The sequence below is a fragment of the Amblyraja radiata genome, chromosome 25, assembly GCF_010909765.2.
Source record: "Amblyraja radiata isolate CabotCenter1 chromosome 25, sAmbRad1.1.pri, whole genome shotgun sequence".
NCBI lineage: Eukaryota > Metazoa > Chordata > Chondrichthyes > Rajiformes > Rajidae > Amblyraja > Amblyraja radiata.
In genome coordinates this window covers 25,009,797-25,028,503 of record NC_045980.1, presented here as the reverse complement: position 1 = coordinate 25,028,503, position 18,707 = coordinate 25,009,797, and the positions used below count along the sequence as shown (strand labels likewise).

General features: G+C 42.3%; 1 protein-coding gene across 2 annotated transcripts in view; it reads right to left on the bottom strand.

Moving 5' to 3' along the window:
* rab35 (RAB35, member RAS oncogene family) overlaps positions 1 to 14,723 on the bottom strand; it is a 51,925-nt gene extending 37,202 nt beyond the window's left edge. Inside the window, exon 1 of one of the 2 annotated variants that reach the window (XM_033043518.1) lies at positions 14,502 to 14,723. In XM_033043518.1, the coding sequence (XP_032899409.1) occupies positions 14,502 to 14,553 (52 nt within the window). In that variant the 5' untranslated portion in view covers positions 14,554 to 14,723. The remainder of the gene's footprint in view (positions 1 to 14,501) is intronic. The other variant, XM_033043517.1, reaches the window with a different exon arrangement.
* Positions 14,724 to 18,707: the final 3,984 nt, after the last annotated feature.

The following is an 18,707-nucleotide window of genomic DNA, read 5'->3' as shown; positions in this document are numbered from 1 at the left end:
GAGACTGATAGGTGATCTATAGGCGTATACATTTGTGAGGGCAATGGATTGGGTGAATGTATACAATCTTTTTTCCCCCAGGGTAGGGGAAATCAAAAACTGAAGGGCATAGGTTTAAAGCGAGGGGGGAAAAGGTTCAATAGGAACCCAATGGGCAGCTTTTTCCACACAGAGGGTGGTGGGTATATGAAACGATCTATGAGAGGAAATAGTTGAGGCAGGTAAAATAACATTTGATGGATCAGAAAGATTTACATGGATATGGGCCAAATGTGAGAAAATGGAACGTTTAGATGGGGCATCTTGTTCAGTATGGACTCTTTGGGCTGAAGGATTATATGTCTGTATTATATGACTGACTCAGAGTGTGAGGGCATCCATTTTGGTGGAATGAGTCCTTCAATATGTTAAAGTGCCACATTGAAGGTTATTGCAGAAAATCCATGGTGTAGAAGATGAAATATTTGGTACAGATAGCAGAATCACTGGCAACATGAAAAAGACAGCTTGCATACATGGCTTCTCTATGGTTAGCAAATGCAATTTTTTTTTTTTACATTTATACAAATGAAATGGAGGTGCTAATGGTGAATCTGTTGATGGCACAGAAATAGGTAGGAAAGTAAACAGTGAAGCCAAGTTACAAAGACGATACAGATGGTTCAAATAAGTGGAAAAGAACAGTTTGGTAAAATAACTCATCTAAATGCTGAGAGATTGCAGATATTTGAGATGTAGAGGGTCCCTCGGTGCTCTACTGCATAGCTTGCAAAAAGCCGGTTAGCAGGCAAAGCAAGTAAACCAACAATGTTATTGGCACAAAAAATCTACAGATGTTGGAATCCTGAACAAAACACAAAGTGCTGGAGGAACTCAGCAGGTCAGGTAACACCTATGGAGTGAATGGGCATTTTGTGTAGGAACCCTTTGTCAGACTGATTGTAGTAGCAGGTAGAAAACTGGAAAAGTGATGGGGCGGGACAAAGCCTGGCAAATGATAGGTGTATGCAGGTCAGAGGGACTTTGAATGGCAGATGGGAGGAGTATGTATAGCCACCCCTCTTTTTCCAGGCTTGTGCTACCTCCATCTATTTCTACTAGGTATCCCCCCTTTACTCCATCAGTCTGAAGAAGGGTCCTAGCCCGAAATGTTATCTGTCCAATCACTCCACAGATGCTACCCATTCCTCCAGCTAAATTTTATTGTTTATTGCTATGGGGATTGAATAAACAAGGTTAAGCTTCAGTAATATAGAATACTGATGAAATCATATCAGGATAATAGGTAAGAGTATTGGCTTCATAATTGAAGAAAGGGTGTTAATGCATTGGATGCAGTTCAGAGGTTTACCTTAATAATACTCAGAATGGGCAGGATATTTAAAAGAATGATCAAGCTAGATTGGTATCCACTGAATCATTCATAGATACAGCATGAAAACAGGACCTTCCGCCCACGCCAACATCTATCACCAGTTTTCACTAATCATATGCTATCCCACTTTCTCATCCACTCCCCACACATTAGGGGCAATTAACCGCAAGAGGCCAATTAACTGACAAACTCGCAGGTCTTTGGGATGTCGGAGGAAACAGGAGTATCCAGCAGAAACTCACTCGGTCACAGGAAGCATGTGAAAACACCACAGACATCTCCCAAGGTCAGGATCAAACCCAGCTCCTGGTGCCATGAGGCAGCAGCACCACTGTGCCAAAGTTTCAAAGAGTAAGAGGCTTGATTGAAACATGCAAGATTCTGAGGGATCTTGCCAGGGTGGATGAGGAGAGGATACAAGGGGAGGCGATACAAGGCAACATGGACAACGTGGAATTAGGTCACACATCTGCAATGATCTCACTGGATGGTGGAAAGCCTCAAGGGGCAAAATGGCCAACTCCCATTTCTATATTGGCAGCAATGATTTCACTCAAAGTAATTCACAGAATTTGCTGCACTGAGAGAGAAGCTCTTGCCAAGTGTAATAAATGTGAACTCAAAAAGCCAGGCAGTCATCTTGAACAGTGGAAGGATCCAAACTGCAAACAATTACTAATTATTGAAATGGCAGAATACAGTAAAAATGGTTTATTTCTTATTGCAGCAAAGTCCCAGAATGGGCAAAAATACTTCCTCTTCTCTTTACCAACAGAAAATCTCTTGCAACGTGACAATCTTGGGCCAATGTAACCACATCTCTGCTCCACTTCCACCCCAGGCCTGCTTCATGCTGTCGCTTCTCCAAACCCATCCAAATGCTTCCGTACCAATGAAATCGTTTGAAGTGCAGTCAATGCTGTTACGAGCCCAATCCATCACATGGCTCTGTATCAGCTGATGCACATTAAAGGGGCGGGCTGCCTAATGTTTAGCACATTAAAGTGCTGTTGAGCAAATACACTATTTAATTTATACCAGCTGGTTCATGTGCTGACAATGAGGAGTGGAGGGAGATTAAATTAGATGCAGCAGCTGATAACTTAATAACAAAATGATGGATGCCATCCAGAATGTTTTTAGTTTCAATACTTTTGCAAACTCATGGATAGTCAGAAATTTATTAATAATTGCTTTATAACCTCCAAATGTTAAATTACAGATTTTCCTTTTCCTTCCTTGTAATTCTAAAAAGGCTCCATACTATTGGGTTGAAAGGTAGCTTGCTCCAAAATACAAGAAAATCCTGTACTATCATAGTATACACACCATCTTCGATACAATGGCAAGTACCATACTTGTCATTCTTTAGTTATTAATCTCCAGAGATGTCCCTACAGCATTTGGGGCAGGAGGGAAAGGTTATTCAGGAGCATTGCCGGTTCATGTTTCTGAGTTTCCCAGTAACTTAAGTAAATTAAGCAATGCTCCCCTTCTCTGAAATACCCTAGTCACAATGATACGTTATTCTCATACTTAGCCAATGCTCATCATTTATAAGAAAGATGTCGGTGTTAAATTGATGTGTATGAAGGAAAGGCTGGAGTAACTCAACGGGACAGGCAGCATCTCCGGCGAGAAGGAATAGGTGACGCTTCGGGTCAAGAGAAGAAGGGTCTCGACTTGAAACATCACTCATTCCTTGTCCAGAGATGCTGCCTGTCCCGCTGAGTTAGATACAAAATGCTGGAGTATCTTGTGTTAAATTGATTGCAGATATGGCAAATATTTAAAGAAATAGGCAGTGCAGCGTAGGTTCACGAGATTGATCCCTGTGGTGGCGGGACTGTCATATGAGGAAAGATTGAAAAGACTAGGATACACAAAAATGTGGAGAAACTCAGCGGGTGCAGCAGCATCTATGGAGCGAAGGAAATAGGTAACGTTTCGGGCCGAAACCCTTCTTCAGACTGATGGGGGGTGGGTGGGGGGGCGGGGAGAAGAAAGGAAAAAGGAGGAGGAAGAGCCCGAGGGTTGAGGGATGGGAGGAGACAGCCTGAGGGCTGAGGAAGGGGAGGAGACAGCAAGGGCTAACAAAATTGGGAGAATTCAATGTTCATGCCCGCAGGATGCAGAAAAGACTAGGCTTGTATTCAGTTTAGAAGGATGAGGGGCAGGGGGGGGGGGCAACTTTCCCACGCTTATAGAAACTAATACAATTATAAAAGGACAGGAAAAATGTTCCCAATGTTGGGCAAGTCCAGAACCAGGGGCCACAGTCTTAGAATAAAGGGGAGGTCATTTAAGACTGAGGTGAGAAAAAACGTTTTCACCCAGAGAGTTGTGAATTTGCGGAGGGCAGTGGAGGCCAAATCACTGGATGGATTTAAGAGAGAGTTAGATAGAGCTCTAGGGGCTAGTGGAATCAAGGGATATGGGGAGAAGGCAGACACGGGTTATTGATTGGGGAAGATCAGCCACGATCACAATGATCGAAGAGCCGAATGGCCTCCTCCTGCATCTATTTTCTATGTTTCTAAATATTTATAATTAATGTACGTTTCCCAAAGAAATAAAAAAATATTCAGCAAAAGCTCCAGCTAACTAAAGCATTCAAAGATAGCATTAAATTGAAAGCTTGCAGAAATCCTCTCAAATAAACAGATTGTGTCGAGTTTGGAAGAGGTTTAATAACCATCAGTGATGATGTAAAAATGGGATAAGTTCAAACAGGAAAGCAAAATAAAGAAAAAAAAGCAGCTTCTATTAGATTGTTGTGTAAAAATGGTAGCTAAAATAAATGTAGGTCCCATTGAGAAAGAGACAGAAGAATTCATGGATAATAGTTACTGATGCATTAAATATTTTTTTGTCTTTGATATTCTCTTGTGAGATGAAGAGCTTAGTACTTAACATTACTAAAATAGTGGCGAACCTAGGGACCAAAACCTGACAAATTCCCAGGAACTCACAGGTTGCATGATAGGGTTTGAAGAGATGCCGCAGAAATGGCTACATTTGAGATGCATGTCCAAAATTCCCTACGTTCTGGAATATTCTCAGATTGCCAAGAGGCTGTTTACTCAGCCTGGATTGTTTACAACTAGGGTCATGATCTTAAGATACGAGGCCAGATGCAGAGAAATGTCTACAACTCACTAACCCAGAAGACAGTGTATACTCAGCAAATATTTTGAAGTTCAACAAAGGTAGATTTTTATGGACAACAATGTGGACGAATTATAGAATTAATCGTGATCTAGCTAAATAGTGCAGTAGTATGCTTGAGCAAATGTATAATCTACAATGGATCCTTTTTTCCTTTATTGGGGACCTACTGACTAGAATGTTAACACCACCTAGAAATAATGTGGGCTCGCGGAGGGCATCTTGAGATGACCATCTCCTTCTGACCAAAGGGCTTTCCATCATTTATAATGGACATCAGGAATGTGTCCTGAATATTCTCCAATTACCTGGACTGATTGCAATTCATATTATACAGAAGTTGAACAACATACAGAATACAGAAGTTCAACAATCAAAGTAGTGCCCTTGACTGGCACTCTACTCATTATCCCACTATTCCTCCACCCCAGCACATAGTGGCTGTGGTACATTCCACCGATAAAAATGTACTGCTTTTACTTCTTAAATTGCAAATCTCAAACTCATGACCTCTAAGGTAAGGTATAGAAGTATCCAAGGTGATGTACAGTAATGTGCAAGGTCCTCTCCAAGTCACACACCATCTAAATTTGGGACACAAAATTCTGGTGTAACTCAGCGGGACATGCAGCACCTCCAGAGAGAAGGTGATGTTTTGGGTCGAGACCCTTCGTCAGACTGATAGTTAAACCAGCTGCTGCATTTCCTTCCCACGCATCTAGATTTGGGAAATGTATCACCATTCTGTGGTCATTTGATCTAAAAATTGAACATGGTATCCAAAGATACACCATGAGGGTCACAGCAGTTCAAGATAGGAACTCCCTTCAGTTTCTTAAGGGCAATGAGCGATGGGCAATAGGGAAACATTTGAAACAAAATTGCTGGTCTTTCCAATCATGTCCAAAAGCTTTAAGAATTATTCTATAACATGTTCTGCTCTATATAAACCTTTTTAACTTGGTCTTCTCTGCTGCTAAGAAACACAAACTGCAAACAAGAGGCAGAAAATAGGTGGATTTCTTGCCTGCAGACAGTGTTCAAAGGCTGAGGGGTGACTCAATACAGAAATGTTTTTACTGGTGCATTAAAAAACCAGGCTTCAGGAATACAACATGGACACTGAGAATGTTCACAACTTTTTAGTTAGTAACGCATATAAATAAAGAAACTTGCTCCCCATACATAGAAACATAGAAATTAGGTGCAGGAGTAGGCCATTCGGCCCTTCGAGCCTGCACCGCCATTCAATATGATCATGGCTGATCATCCAACTCAGTATCCCGTACCTGCCTTCTCTCCATACCCTCTGATCCCCTTAGCCACAAGGGCCACATCTAACTCCCTCTTAAATATAGCCAATGAACTGGCCTCGACTACCCTCTGTGATTAGAACGTTGACGAGAAGAAAGTGGAAATGAATGGAAGAAGATGCTGATAGCAAGTGATGGAATGACAGGAGGCTCAGGTGGAACAAAAACAATGGCAAAGACTAGTTTTGCGTGTGCTGCTATTGATAAGAGTAAATTCTATTCTGATAATATATCTGTTACACTGCACTTTAGAGGGATCACTGCAAATGCTGTGACAATTTTACATTGTTTACTTGACGTTCAAGAACGAGCATGCAAACCTCATCTTCACACTCATTTGGAACTTGTTATAAAGCTCAATTTGGCATTCCAAGATTATGAGAGGCATGGATGGAGTATATAGCATGGGTGCTTCTTCATTCCCGCTTGTGCTGAAGCCTGCAATGTGCAACCTTGTAGCATTTATATAGGAATAGATTTACACACAATCTGAAGATTGAAAAAGTCAATCATCTATTACCCCAATCAAGGAATAAACAATGAGCAATAAATGGCAGCTTTGCTGGTTTAAAAACTCAAGAACTTTGTTTAAGCTAATTGTGGCTGCCCAGCATTGTGTCCCACAACACAAATCATTTTTTTGCCACTGAAACCAAATTGAATGAATTAAATATTTTGGAAATACTAGTGATCCTCGTGGATTTAAACTGGTCATTGAGCAAATTCACAGGTACGGAGATTCAAATAAACTCTACGAACTGGATGCTTGTGTGGGAAGTAAATCAGAATTTAGGATATGAATTTACAGATGCCGACTTCATAAAGGAAGTCGCTGTTCTGTAAACCCAAGGCTGTTCTATTAACCCAAGGTCATTCAAAAAGCAACAACACAGGTGCTGGATATCTGAAATAAAAAGAAAAAACATTTAAAATACTCAGGAGATCAGGCAGTCAGAATCGTGTGACTAGGCAGAGATCTTGAAGGTGATGGAATTACAATGATGTCCTTGTTTGCAGGTGGAGGAGGTTGTGAGCTGGGACTCTGTGGCCTGGATTGCTGATGGCGTGCCAGGCAGTTGTGGATGTTGAGATGAATGAAAGAAATATAAATCATCCAGCATTACCCTGGATGGTCCAAAAGCAAAATAATGCAGATCTTGGAAATCGTTTTGGGGCTTTAGTGACTATTTTAGGGGACAGGCTAACAACCTTTAACTATGACAAGACCACAAGTTTCAATAGCTATTTAGAGGACAATTTCTCCCACCTTGCACCCAGGTTTCACCAGGCTAATCAGTCTCCACCACAACTTCTGATTATGCAAACTTCTGCACCAATGCCTCCACATACATCTTTCACCCCAACAGTTAAATTTCCTGCACTTTGACTCTCATTGAATTTTGTCTTGTGGGTAAGAAAGATTACCCCTTCATCTCAGTGATACTTTATTGTCACATGTACTTAGGTACAGTGAAATGCTTTGTTTTGCATACAACTCAGTACAATCATGTAGCTTCACGTATACTACATCAACCTGAAAGTTCCAATGGACAGAAACAAGAGCTCTCTACAGCAATCCTTCAAGCCTGCTCTGCTTGGAGAGCAGCACCTCGCCTTCTGACAAGGCACATTAAAGCCTTCTGGACTCAATGAATTTAATAGTTTCAGATTATCAACCAAACCAACCAGTTTATTTACATCTCTTCTGCCAGCATTGGATCTATTTCACCTCTCCCAAGATATCTTTTGTTCATCAGTTTTTATTCTCTTTCAACATCAGCAGAGAGAGAATGGCAAAGGCAGGTGAATAACAAAAGGTGTCTACTTATTACTCATTCTCTCCTGCTACATTACCACAGACTCTTTTGATCTCCCTATCTTTGTAAGACTCGTTTCATTTCTATTTTTATCTTAATTCTGATGAACTGTCCATAACCTGAAATCTGCTTCTCTTTCTGCAGATGCTGCCTGACCTGCCGGTAACTTCTAGCATTTTTCATTGCTATCTCGGATGTTGAATTCAGATTATTGCAGCTAATACAGGTTCACCACTGATTTTCCGGCAACCGATGGGCCGGCACCTCCTTTAATTCGGACAAAATTACGAGAGTATTGCGTGTGGCTCATCCTCTTTCAGGACATGTGCCTCCATCCTGAGAGTGTCAAGTATTTATTTATTTATTTATTTGTTGGTTTATTTAGGTTTCTAGCAGTCCATGGTGTTTTAGAGACATGGAAAGAGTATAATTCATTGGTCAAAGCTGTATTGTTGAATTATTATTACATGACCTCTGTTGTCCAGCAAAATGGATAATCCAGCAAGGCTCTGGAAGCAAAGGTGCGGGAAAATCAATGGTTCACCTGTATGCAAGAGGACACAAATAGCCTGAGTAACTCTGTGCTCCAGGCAGCATCTCATGGAGAACATGGATAGGTGACATTTTGGTCGGGACTCTTCTTCAGAAGGTCTTCTGACTTGTCTTTTATGAAGATGCTTTGGGAGGCAGAAGGGCAGTCACTCATCATAATACCCAACCCAAGGTTTAGATTACTTCCATAGCATTTATGTGACTCTCCTATTTGCCCAGTCTCAGGATGCTGAAGGTAAAAAAGTATGGCAATATCGTTGCTATTCACTTATAAAGGAAGATAATTAAATTCTCCCATTAATGGTCAATGCCCAGCACATGACATATCGATGTTACCTGTCAACCCTGGATATTTTCTGGGTTTTGCCGAGTATGTGTGCAAACCTTTACATCAACTGAGGGATTGCAAATACAGCTGACAGTTACAATTCAGTGAGCAGCCATGCTTCTAATTTCAGTAAACAGATTGTGGGACTGAGGTGGCTGATCTGCAACAACTACCAGCGTCATCAACCTCTTTTTCGCCATTTGTGACTCTTAACCCATTCAGGATTGATCTTCATTAACTTAATACCACACTCAACCAAATTATATCCAGAGTAAACAATCTCACCTCAGGAGGTTAGCTCTTTTACCCACACGTAGAAAAAGGAAGACTCAAAATCTGCTGTCAAGTGGTACTGAGAGAACCTGAACTCTGGATTAATAAGCCAGCATCAAAGCTATTATACAACTGTTTGGGTCAAGAGAGAAACTCCCACTTTTGTGGCTTCTCTTCTACAAGCTAATCCATGTCTTTGTGGACTTTACCAGCAGCTAGTGGTTAGTTACTCAACAATATTGAATGTAGCCATATATAGCTAATCACAACAGCAACTATTATCCAAGGATTAGTCTCTATTAGTTACTAGCCCTCCAGATGAGATTTGTCTCGAAGACCAGGAAATGAGCAGTGGTAAACAACTTAGTCAATCCCAGCTCTAACTCATTGGGAGTTAACATGTTACTTGAAAACACCACCACATTGTAATTTAAACTTTAAATTACATCACAATATATGAAAGACCTGCACTTTTTGACCCTTTTGAACTGGATTACATATTGTACAAATGAAATGTGCTATGTTTTTAACATCCCAAACCAAGTGAACTTATCTTTACTCACTCTAACATCGTATCAAGTCTCATTCCACTAAGCTTCTGTTTGCAATGTTCCAAAAATCACAATTCACAAGAACTGCTGGAAAGTGGCCTGGAATGGCATAAAACAACTTTTTGAAGCTGGCAGAGCAGTAACTAACAACAGTGTTCCAAGATTATTGTATTGCCAATTGGTTTGTCGATCCAAAACTTTAAGAGTTGGGAGTACACAGCAACTAACTACGTACATGCCAAATATCTTAAAACCATTCGCCAGCCCACCCCCCAAGTCTGAGCTTGCCTCTGTCTCCATTAGGCAGTTAGCTTATCTATTCATTTTGTTTCTCACCCAAGCTACAAGAGTAAATTCAATGTTATAATTGTCGACTTTCTTTTTCTCTGACCACCCTCATCCCCCATACTTAATTGAAAACTAACTTATTAATGAAAGAAAATAGAACCTTTTCCCAATGGGAAAGAGGACATTGCGCCAACATTCACTGTGAAAACATGTTGGATGTCTGCTTCAAAGCTCTCACTCTTTGAAATAAAAGGAATTCATTTTGTGAGTTGGGGGCGTGGGAAGAATAAAAATTGGATAAGTGTACGATTAGGGTAAATGTGCACTTGATGGGCCAAAGGGCTATTTGACTATGACTGAATAAATAAAGCTCATGAGGCTACATTCTCTGCTCCAATCTTCATATCTATTTATCACCATCCATTACATCATAGCTGTCTCATCCTTAAGCCCACTTTAACATGGAAGCATTGAGCAGAATTCACTTACTTGATTGAGGCTGTCACATTCCTTCTCAGTTTGAATAATTAGAACCATACAAACTTGCAAGGATATGACAACCAGCAGTGGAAATGACAATCTTGCTGGATAATTTCAGGTTACTCTCATGGTAACCATAAATATGACTAGGTTTTCACACCTTCTGGAATTAAATCTCACTGCATTGCCCGATTAGTCCAACCTATTTCCTTGCAACACAACCATTTTATGTTAGGACCTTCATTCTTAAGCTTCGTGTCATGTGCTCATTAAAATAACTTAAGAATGGAGTTGGTCATACATCCTCTTCAGCCTGCTTCGCCATTAAATGTCATCCTGCTCTCTGCACCACTTTCCTTCCCATTTCACATGACACGATTCAACTATTGAACAAACATATCCATCGTGGTCTTTAATATATTACTCATGGAAATTTGGAAGACCACGATAAATCACCGCCTCTGCAGCCACTTGCTTCAAGAACCCTGGATGTGGCTAATGATCGATGGAACTTACCAGCCTCTAGTTTTGTTGGTATCTTTTCTCTTGTAAGAGTGATTGCTTATGATTATTTTCTGGCTCTTTTCAGCTAGGCCTGTTGCATTAAAGCAGATAGAACATAGTGCTGCGAGCTGCATTTATTCAAATTGAGAAGGAAAGCGAGTCTCAAGATGGTGAATTGAGCCCTTTGCTTTCATTAAATCAGTCATTAATATAGTCAACACTTAAAAGTGACAATGCAATGAATCCTAACTTGAATTATTCCATACTTTCTTAAACCCAAGTGTGGACATGACCAAAGATTGAAGTTGATCAGATCAATCAACATTAGATTCTACTTTACATCCTATTTGTTAATGTTATTGGGCACTTTAGCATAATTGCCATATATTTGGTGGTACCAAGACAATCCAGGAATAAAATAGGTAGCAGATGATAATACACTTTTATTGTGACATGCATCGCGATTCAAATTGTTTCCATCATTAGTGGCTTGAGAACTATTTCTCAATGACACCCTTAAAGCCAACAAATTTGGAAAAATAAACCTACAGCTGTATTTCCAGATATTTATCCGTCCCAGAGTTTAATGTCTAAAGATCTCCATTCCCACCACCATAACCCTATCACCACCAAACTGCACACCGGGTCCAATGTAGAACCTGCCAAACTTGTGCACTTTTGCATTTAAACACAAGAAGCATAACATTTATATTATTCATGTCTAGTTGCCCTAAAGTAATAGTTTGATATATGGAATGACTTGTATAAAGCAGGCAAAAATCTGATTTATTGGTGTGAGACTTGAGTTAAAGAAATGCCAAACCAGATAATGATGGATAGCTTATTTTATTGAATTGATATTAGTGAACAATTTGAACTTTTAATAACAGAGTGATACAACCATTTTCCTTCCTGATTTACCTTTGAACTAATGAAAATCATTAAATAATTTTGGTATAGTCTGAATCTTAATTATTGGTCTTTCAATTTAGTCATCACTGCTGCACAAGTAGTTACTCGCTGGACAGATCATACAGCATTTAAATTAAATGAATCTCAGCTACACAAAGCTGTGCAGTAACAAGTGTTCAGTCTGTCTTACACAGCCAGGGGCCTAACAGATCAGTTTGTTACACAAACTGTAAATCAGAGACTGGACTTCCTGAACAGGCCCATGTCCTCAAGACATCAAGGCCTGTCACTGGCATTGAAGTAAACCACCAAGTACTTCAACAATCTAATACTGTTTGAGCAGGTTCTTACCAATGACACCACTTACTTCACTGAAATTGTCATTTTCCCTTCTCAGTATCTCTAACTTTTACATGAATGATGAGATTACCTTCCCCCGACATCTATGCCACATTGGCCAGGAGGAATAGGACACCTATCTTGTTGCCTCCAATAATTTATCAGTCTGCTTGTCTGATTTCCAGTGACTGCAGCAACATACTAGCTATAATTCCAGAAACTTGGCCAAATGATCCGAGAACACACATTTAAACAAAAAATCTAGCAGCTGGATAATTCAGGTTAGGTTAATTCTAGAGTAAGAAGGTGGCATCTTGAATGATGACCACAAAACTACTAGATTGTTTTGAAAGATCTCTGGGGAATCTGATAATTTACTCTGGCCTGCAGACCACAAACAACCTGGTTGAATTAACCGAATTGACCTCAAAATTCAATCAGTCCAATAAAATTATGCTCTGGAGACAAAATCAGCAGCACAAACTCCATCCCTCTCTGGCTGAACTGCAAGTTGTTCCTGCAGCCTTCTAGGCCCCAAACTCCAGAATTCCTCCGTACGCTTTTTCTTCTACATGCGTGCATGTGCGTCTGCCCAATTCTTTCCCATGCATCAACATAACCAATTGGTTCCCACCTAGACTAGTTTTTACACTTGCATTCAGGCTCTATCCTTGACACGCTCTACCATGCACATAAAGCAACAGTCATGTCCCTGTGTGTTGATACAGAAACTCAAGTATACAACCCCATGCCTGGGCAAACACATACCAGTGGTCAGGCATCTTCTCTACCGTACTTACACTGGAAACATTTACTTACACTGGCTCATCCCCGGGTTCAGATCCCCAGAGTCAATCAACATAACCAATCCAATTGGCATTATGGGCTAGTCCCATTTGCTTGCATTTAGCTAATTTTCCCATCTAAACCCTTCCTATCCATATATCCGTCCTACTAGGTAGACAGAAATGCTGGAGAAACTCAGCGGGTGCGGCAGCATCTATGGAGCGAAGGAAATAGGCAACGTTTCGGGCAAAACCCCTTCTTCAGACTTTTCGGCATGAAATATTGCTTATTTCCTTCACTCCATAGATGCTGCCGCACAGCACCCGCTGAGTTTCTCCAGCATTTTTGTCTACCTTCGATTTTCCAGCATCTGCAGTTCCTTCTTGAACATTTTATCCGTCCTACTACCTTTTGAAATTTGTATCCCCTACTATAGCTTTCTCTGGTAGCTCATTACAGATCTGGACTAGCCTCCAAGTTAAAACGTTGCCCACGAGGTCCCGCATAAATCTCTCCCACTCAACTTAAGCATACACCACTACCTATAGAATCCTGTGCCCTGGGTAACAGACAATGTTCAGTTTATCGATGTCCCTCGTGTTCTTGTACACCTCAATAAGGTCATCCTTCAGCCTCCAACGAAAGAGGGTCCCAGCCTATCCATCCTCTTCCTATAACTCAAGCCCCCAAGTCCACATAACATTCTGATCAATCTCTTCTATACTCATTCCAACATTGACATCCTTCTTATAGCTGGCAGTCCAGAACAGTCCAGTACTCAAAGTGTGGTCTCACCCATGACTTGCAAAGCTACATCATGATCTTCCAACCTTTGTACTCAATACTCCTCCCAATGAAGGCAAGTGTGCCAAAAGCCATATTCACCATTCGGTCCACCTATACTCCTAGATCTCTGTCCTGCAATATTCTACGGGATTCTACCACTTATGGTGTAAGTTCTGCTCTGGTTTGCCATACAAAAGTGTTGACGAACATGACACCACCTCCAGACAATTGTACTCACCAATGTCCCAATCCTATGACCTGGTTCCACCTCAGTAACTTTCAGGCATAGCTCACCATTTACCTTATCTCACCACGGAATCCCCATCCGAATTTTGTCACAGGGATTTGCAAACCTATTTGCCAAGTTAACCCCAATACACACACGTAGCCTATTTTCAAGCATACCTACCTTCTAAAACACCAGTCTCCTATGTAGGTTATTTGTAACAATGACACACCAACTTTCGCACTTGTAACTGTATACAATTTAGAATTTACTCACACATTCATCTTACCATTAGGTGTTCGCGCAATCACTTCCCCCCCTGTCTTTGCCCCACCGTCTCAAAGTCCTGACCCACTCACTGAACTGCCCCCTATCTAAACATTAATATCCTCGTCCCAACGAGTCTGTCCTGTTTCAGGCTCTCGCACTCCCTCTCCGAGTCTGCCCATGGCCGAGCTCTCACTCCCTCCCTTGCTCCCTCCCCGAGAGTCTGCGTTGTTCCGGACTCATTCCCTCCCTGAAAGACTGCCTGTGCCGGACCCACTCACTGAGTCTCCCCCAGTCCTCCCTCTCTTTCGGAAGGCGCTTCGTGACAACAGTTCAGCCTCCGCCTCCGCTCCCGGAAGGCTTCTTCTGACAGGAAAGAAGCGGGGCTCCGGTGGCCGCGGCCTCTCCACCCTCTTTCACTCTGTCTCGGGCTTCCATTGCCCGGCCCATTCCACCACTAGCGTCGGGCCTTTGACTCGGCCTGTTTCCTGCCGCCGCCCCGGTTCCGCCACTCCACCTTCCCGGTTGCTTCTTACCGCTGTCCCCGATGATGAGGAGCTTGAAGAGGTGGTCGTAATCCCTGGCCATGTTTGCGGCGCTGAGCAGGCAGCTCGGCTCAGTGTCTCGGTGACGGCGCCGCTTCCTTCGAGTCTTTGAGCAGGACGGGGCTCGGCTCTCCGGCTCCCGCTCGGATCGGCTATTTCCGGAAACGCTCGGCTCACAGCGCCGTCTCCCTGCGCGCTCAGCTACTTCCGGAAACAGCTCCGGCCGCTTCCGCGCGCTCCTTGGATTCAGCTGCTCTCGGTTCCGCTCCTCGTCGCGGCCTTCGGCTATTTCCGAAGCCTCCGCTTTTTGAAGCCGATTACTGCCGGAAATGGTCGGTTCTACAGTCAGCGACTTCGGCTATTTCCGTGAGTTCAATTCGGCTCTCGGGCCACGAACTCTGGGCTCGGCCTGCTCGACGAGGACGATTTTTGTGAGAAGTTGCGGTGTCCTCTGAAGTAAATCGACTTCTGAAGAATGGTAGTTGCAAAGTGTTCGGTTGGGTTAATGGATTGGCTCCGATATCCTGAAGCCTTCAGTGAAGGGTTGCAAAGTGCTAGCTCCGGTTGACAAATTGGACGTAGTCAAAGACACGTCCAATTTTTTCAGTGAACCCCCTTCAGAAACCCCAAGGAAATATCGCACCGGTGACATATAGTATTTTAAACTTCAAGATCCGTGTCTAGTCATCTGGCTGGTTGGTTGGTTTAAGACTGAGGCGAAAGGAAACCCTAACTTCCCCAATGCTCTTTCACCAGTCTGCAATCGAGGACGGTGCAGTCACAGGAGGATGGCCAAGAGTTAAGCACTTAAGTATTTTAATGCGTTCTCAAAATGAATGCATCAGCTTACATATTTAAATGTAAACCTCAATTAACCTCGAAGATAGACACAAAATGCTGGAGTAACTCAGCGGAACAGGAGAGAAGGAATGGGTGACGTTTCGGGTCGAGACTCTCAGACTACTTCTTCCCATTCGTTCTCTCCAGAGATGCTGCCGGCCCCGCTGACTTATTCCAGCATTTTGAGTCCATTTTCAGTTTAAACCAGCATCTACAGTTCCTTCCTACTTAATTAACTCGAGATAGTTCGCTCGGTAATTAAAGACAAGCTTGGTTCACTGATAAAGTGGTTTCAGTATTTTTCCGTTCCAATCGAGGCTGGAGATTGAAGGTATTCCGTGACTGGTTTAAGACGGGTTTATTTTCTCACCTTTCCAGTTCTGATTAAGGGTTTGGACCTGAAACATGAATAATGTTTTCTCTGTCCGCAGTTTCTGTCAGACTTGCTGATTTTTTTTTTCCCGTTTGTCTCAGATTTTCAGCATCTGCAGCCTTTTGATTTTCAGATATTTATGAAATGTAGTCAATGGCACACCAAAGGAAAGATGATAGCCAATTTACCTACAGCAATGAGATATGTCTAAAAATGTGGTGAAGGATAAATATTGGCTGACATTGGGAAATACCTGATCATTTGCACCCATATGACAAAAGAGAGATTATTTTGAAAAACACAAAAATGCTTGAGTTACTCAGTGGGCCAGGCAGCGCCTGTGGAGGAAATGGGCAGGTTTTGGGTCCTTTCAGACCCTTCTTCAGACTGTTTGGGGTAGACGAGAGGGTGGAGAGAAAGCTGGAAAAATGTGGGGTTAGTCACAGCTTGGTAAGTGATAGTAAACTTAAGGAAGTGGCTCTAGAAATCGTGGATGCATTGGTGATAATTTTCCAATGTTCTATAGACTCAGAATCAGTTCCTGTGGATTGGAGGGTAGCTAATGTTATCCCACTTTTTAAGAAAGGCGGGAGAGAGAAAACAGGGAATTATAGACCAGTTAGCTTGACATTGGTGGTGGGGAAGATGCTGGAGTCAATTATAAAAGAAGATGAAATAGCCGCACATTTGGATAGCAGTAACAGGATCGGTCCAAATCAGCTTGGATTTATGAAGGGGAAATCATGCTTGACTAATCTTCTGGAATTTTTTGAGGATGTAACTAAGAAAATGGACAAGGGAGAGCCAGTGGATGTAGTGTACCTGGGCTTTCCGAAAGCATTTGATAAGGTCCCACATAGGAGATTAGTGGGCAAAATTAGGGCAGATGCATGGCAGATGAAATTTAATGTGGATAAATGTGAGGTTATCCACTTTGGTATCAAAACGGGAAGGCAGATTACTATCTAAACGACATCGTTGGGAAAAGGGGAAGTACAACGGGATCTGGGGGTCCTTGTTCATCAGTCTATGAAAGTAAGCATGCAGGTGCAGCAGGCAGTGAAGAAAGCGAATGGCATGTTGGCCTTTATAACAAGATGGGTCGAGTATAGAAGCAAAGAGTCCCTTCTGCAGTTGTACAGGGCCCTAGTGAGACCACACCTGGAGTATTATCTGCAGTTTTGGTCCCCTAATTTGAGGAAGGACATTCTTGCTATTGATGGAGTGCACCGTAGGTTTACAAGGTTAATTCCTGCGATGGCGGGACTGTCATATGCTGAGAGAATGGAGCGGCTGGGTTTGTACACTCTGGAGTTTAGAAGGATGAGAGGAGATCTTATTGAAACATATAAGATTGTTAAGGGTTTGGACACGCTAGAGGCAGGAAACATGTTCCCGATGTTGGGGGAGTCCAGAACTGGGGGCCACAGTTTAAGAATAAGGGGTAAGCCATTTAGAACGGAGACAAGGAAACACTTTTTCTCACAGAGAGTTGCGGGTCTGTGAAATTCTCTGCCTCAGAGGGCGGTGGAGGCCAGTTCTCTGGATACTTTCAAGAGAGAGCTAGATAGGGCTCTTAAAGATAGCTGAGTCAGGGGATATGGCGAGAAGGCAGGAACGGGTACTGATTGGGGATGATCAGCCATGATCACATTGAATGGCGGTGCTGGCTCGAAGGGCTGAATGGCCTACTCCTGCACCTATTGTCTATTGCCTATTAACACAAGAAACTGCAGATACTAGTTTATATCAAATAGGTGGATATAGCTTAATATAGGCAAGGAGGGGGCAGCATTTCATTGGCAGATGGATGGAGTAATGAGAAAGGCTAGAGGTGAAATGGAAACAGGGTGTCAGATAACTTGAGATGTGGTGGAGTGAAATGTAAAGGCATTGGGAAGGATATAGGAATGGGACAGGAAGCGGAAATAAATGGGATAAATGGGAAATGAGGGGCTTGGGGATGGTAGATGAGTGCACAAAACAGAGGAAAGGAACAGGGTGTCTGAGTGGGAGGGTAGGAGATAGTGGCAGAAATGGGTGTATACATGTGGATATGCACAGGAAAGAGAGAATGTGGGGAGGGGGGGGGGATTACTTAAATTTGGATAAATTAAAGTTCATACAATTGGGTTATAAACCACCCAAGCAGAACACGAGGTGCTGTTCTCCAGTTTGTGTGTGGCCTCAATCTGGCAATGGAGGCCAAAGTATGGGAATGATTCGCAAGCAGGAGATCCAGCAGGCCTTGGCAAACAGAGCACGTGTGCAGTAAAAAGGTTGCCTACTCTATGCTTGAACTCACTCATGTAAAGGCCATATCGACACAGTAGATGAGGTTTGAAGAGGTGCATGTGAACTTTTGTCTCACCTGGAAGTGCTGCTGGGGAGCCTGGATGGAGGTGAGGGAGGAAGTGTATGGACAGATGCATCTCGAGAAAAATATTATTTTGCATTGGGTTTGAAAGCCAGTGGAGCTGAGTGCAATGAATTGAGCCACAGCTGATAACAGTATACAGTAATTATGCCTCAACCAATATTACTAAAACACTTAATAAAAATCTTTGTGGGACTTTTCTGTACATACTGTGCTGTATTTCTGCATCACATTACAGTTCCAAAGTAAGTTGGCAGTGGAAATGCTTTGGAAAGTCATGTTGCAATCAATATTTTATCAAGCCCATTATTTTGGTTCCAGCATATTTTATCAGCTTATTCTTCCCAACACACTCCCACCCACCATTTAATGCCTAGTGACTATGTTATAGAGGTTTACATTAAACCGATTTGTGCTGTGAAGTCTCTTTCTCAAAACCAGCAATAACATTGCTTCTTCATCCACCAGCCCTTATCCAAGTGGCGGCCATCGGGTGTCCCTAGTATTTGTGAGACTGCCCTGAGATGGAAATATTGTACAACCATAATGTTATTAGCTGCTGAACAATGTTACTATGTAGCGTGGACTTCGTATAAATCTTTTAATA